The sequence below is a fragment of the Nicotiana attenuata genome, unplaced genomic scaffold (assembly GCF_001879085.1).
Source record: "Nicotiana attenuata strain UT unplaced genomic scaffold, NIATTr2, whole genome shotgun sequence".
NCBI classification, from domain to species: Eukaryota; Viridiplantae; Streptophyta; class Magnoliopsida; order Solanales; family Solanaceae; genus Nicotiana; species Nicotiana attenuata.
In genome coordinates, this window is record NW_017688501.1 from 1,880 (window position 1) to 5,788 (window position 3,909).

The 3,909-nt window shown below is 33.1% G+C and overlaps 1 protein-coding gene across 1 annotated transcript; it reads right to left on the reverse strand.

Annotated features, from left to right (window-relative positions):
- Positions 1–1,038: 1,038 nt before the first annotated feature.
- On the reverse strand, positions 1,039–3,434 carry LOC109222342 (alpha-xylosidase 1-like). The gene is made up of 2 exons (XM_019386712.1): positions 2,958–3,434; positions 1,039–2,239 (listed from the first exon to the last, which is right to left on the reverse strand). The coding sequence occupies exons 1-2, from the start codon at positions 3,179–3,181 to the stop codon at positions 1,501–1,503; spliced, it is 963 nt and encodes a 320-aa protein (XP_019242257.1). The 5' UTR covers positions 3,182–3,434; the 3' UTR covers positions 1,039–1,500.
- Positions 3,435–3,909: the final 475 nt, after the last annotated feature.

The window sequence follows — 3,909 nt, forward strand, 5'->3', positions numbered from 1 at the left end:
GATATTTATTACACCTCATATTTTTGTATACACATGCGCTATATTTTTTGCACTGGTTTCAGCTTTTGTGTTAAAGTGGGACATAAGAAATAGAGTTGAAGGACCAAAATGGAACATATAAAATAGAGTTGTAGGGCCAAAAATGGAACAAGGCAAAGATAGAGTGCCAAAATAAAAAATGATGCCAAATTGAATTGGTTGTATATGTATTTGGCCGAATATGAACGTAGACAAAAAATCCTTTAGTAATTTAAGATACTTACCTTTAAAGATCAAGCAAAAAATTCTATCTAATGATGTGTATAATGATGATTAGCCAAATAAAGTCATAAAAAGTTTTTTAAAAGTAAAAGATAATAGTCCACATCATAAAAGATTCGTTTATCTACTCAATCATTTGATAGTGGCATCATTGTGTGATTATTAAAAATCATATTACCCTTATTTCTCTTATCCTCCAATAAAATTTCATCAGTTGTTACTAATTGACATATACTAGGTTTAAATATACAATAAAAGTTAAAAATGCTATACAGAAAATAAAATAAATTATCATCCTAGTAAAAGGGTCACATGCATTAACTACTTCAACTCCCATGTGGACCATTATAAAAGAGTCAGAAATACTTATTCAGATTTAAATTTATATCAAATCAATAAATATATAATATACACTTTTTTCATACCTAATTGAGTGTGAGTGAATTTTTTTTTTTTTATGAAAAAGATTCTTTGCTAATTATCAATTATTTTAGATGGTCCACATGGTAACGATTGCTATCCTAATTTTGTCCCTTGACAGGTGGACTTATCCTGGACCACCCACATGTCCATTGGGTTTTTCTCTTATAATCGTGGCGTTCGAGTTAGTATGCATTTATTTAACTATTTTTATGAAATATCTATTATGTCTTATCGGCACAAGATATCAAATAACTTTGTCCAACATATCTATTGGCTTTATAATAAAAAAATATTAGAGGTTGGACTTAAATGGTTAATGAAGAATTAGTTTCACATTAAGCCACTTTACAACATGCTATGTTATGTAAAAGTTCAAGTTATGTGCCCCAAAAATGTGTACATTTTCACGTCATCAGGTTAAGTTGACCGACCTATAATAATAAATAATCGTATATGAAATTCCACTGGATATTATATATACCACATTTACAAGATTTGAAATTGTATGAACCCTAGTAGCTCAAGTAAAATCACGACTGCCTTCCCAGCCGTTGAAAGACTGAACGAGAACGGTAAGGGGCGCACAAACAAAGAATGTTGTTGTGCGGGGATGCGATTCGCCAAGCTGGTGCAAAGAAATCTCTATCTAAACATAATGTTAACCTCTAATTACTCTTTTACCTACTTCACCTTTAAATGCTGCGTTTTTTTCCAACTTTAACAGCATATATTCAGGCCCCTACTCATACGTACTAATTTAGTAGAAACCACACCAACCAAAAACTTAAATATCAACAAATATCACAATTAATGCCATTAATTGAAGTGAAAAAGATAAGGCAAGAAATTATAAGAAAACTTACCAAGAGACCAATAGGGCATAGGAGCAGGTCTGCCTATAAATTCAGTATATTGATCAACAACAGCAAGAGGTGTGGGACCAGCAAAGAAGTAAAAGTCCAAAATACCCCCAATCACTTTATATGTCAAAGAATTCCCTCTGTAAAATACATCCATTCCATTGCTATTTAGCAATAAAACTGCATGTGCATAACCTTCACCATTCAAATTCCTTAAATCCATATACATTGGATGTGAACCATACAAATCCATATTCAAATTAATTGCTGATTGGTCAGTTGTATATAAAGTGTAAGGGTCATTTGGGTAAATTTTAATACCATGGGGTTGTGTATTTTCACCTAAACCATATAAAGAAGCATCTTTGGGCAATTTTGTTGATATTTCAAGATATTGGTCTTTAAATACCAAATTATTATATGGGTCTGAATCATCTGAACTTGAATTGAAAAGGGTTTGTCCATTTGATTTTCTTTTCACAGAAAAACCAAAAGGGTCAGTGGTAAAGCTGAAAATTAATTCATTTCCTGAATATTCTGAGACTCCTAGTGGAAATGGATTATTCTTTCTTGAAACACCAATTGTTTGTTTCAATAATGGAGCTTTTTCCCTTGGTAATAAATTGTATGGAACTTCCCATCTTTCCTTCTCTGCATCTGTTATTTGAATCCTCAACCGATTATCTGTCTCATGCCTGTAATAATAATCACAAAATTTAACATAAAGATTCAATTTTTATCAAGAATTAGAGCATAAAGATTCAACATTATCAGAATTAGGTGTATCAAGGGCAGTCGGTGCACTAAACGGCCGGACCACAAAATTTTATTGTACGCAAACTTACCCTGCATTTCTGCGAGAGGCTGTTTTCACGACTCTTTATCAAGAATTAGTGCATAAAGATTCAACTTTATCAAGAATTAATATATAAAGATTCAACTTTATCAAGAATTAGGTGTATAAAGGGCAGTCTGGTATACTAAACTCCTGCTATGCGCGGGATCCGGAAAGGCTATTGTACGTAGCTTTACCATGCATTAGTGCAAGAGGCTGTTTTTACGGCTATTTATCAAGAATTAGGTGTATAATCAGAAAACTGTAAGCAAAATACTTATATTTAAGTAGAAAGAGGAATGGGCCCATCATTCATTGAGCTGAACATGGCAGGAGCTAATGAATGAGCTACGAGTTCGAGTTCGGGCGAATCCAATAACTTTTATTTTTTCTACCCTATATTTGTATTATAAATTTCATTAAATATACATAAATATTTCATTTCGAACGCAATAATTAAGACGAACTATGAGTTCATGACAAATTCAGAACTCATAAACTGTGTTCTACTGGCCCTCGAGTATTTCTCGATTATAGAACAGAATAATAAGAAGAATGTTAAGTGTTTGAATACTTACTTGACATAGAGCTGCAAGTATGGAATATCAGGGCCATAAATATTGTTCTTTTTCTTGACTTTGAGATGACCAATGAGGCCACCATCTGGTGATTCTTCAATGGCTATTAATCTATAGCCTTTGCCAATCTTGACTGGAGTTGTGTACACTAAATTTACACAACAAATGCATATAGTCAAGACTAACAAGAAATGGAATAATGAGGAAGAAGAGAAAAAATTCATGTTTTTTTGGAAAGAATGAAGAGTGTGAAGCCTTAGTTTGGCACTTGGCAAGAGTAACTGTTAGGGGTTTTGTGGATTTATATAATAGGCAAAAGAAAAGATTTAAGGAGTAAAGAGGTAGTCATAGAGTACATGTGAATGAAGAGAAGATTGATATCATCTCACCAATCTATCTTCTCTTTGCCCATGTGACTTATGATGTTCCTTTGGTCCCACTTCTTTGAAAAATCCTTTTTAGTTTTCCTTTGGTTATATTCCCATCACTGGCGTTAATTGATGTAAGTTTTGAGGTTATGGGAATAGATGTTCTGGGTCGAGGGTATGTTGAAAATGGCTATTTATCACATGGGGTAAGATTTGCGTTACACCTTACTCTATCTAGATCTCGCTCGGTATTTTAAAACGCGTTTTCGGTGCGTGCCCTAGGACGAGGCGCACCAAAAACGCTCTGAGGTGATGGTGTGGAGCGTTTGAGGTGCATTCTTTTAGTGAGGCGTAAGCCCTAGAGACTTTTTTCAAATTAAAAAATTTATTGAATAAGTCCTTCATATAATACTCAAATTTTCAAAAGTCAGCTTGGATTACTCAAAAGTTTTAAAAAATAACTGAAATGTATTAAATTTAAAAGTCACGACTTTTTTTATTGATTGAAAATCTTATTCATGGTCTTTCCCAATTCTTTATCCTGTCCGCTAGTTTGCTAATATCTCCCAAAACGCAACGAATAT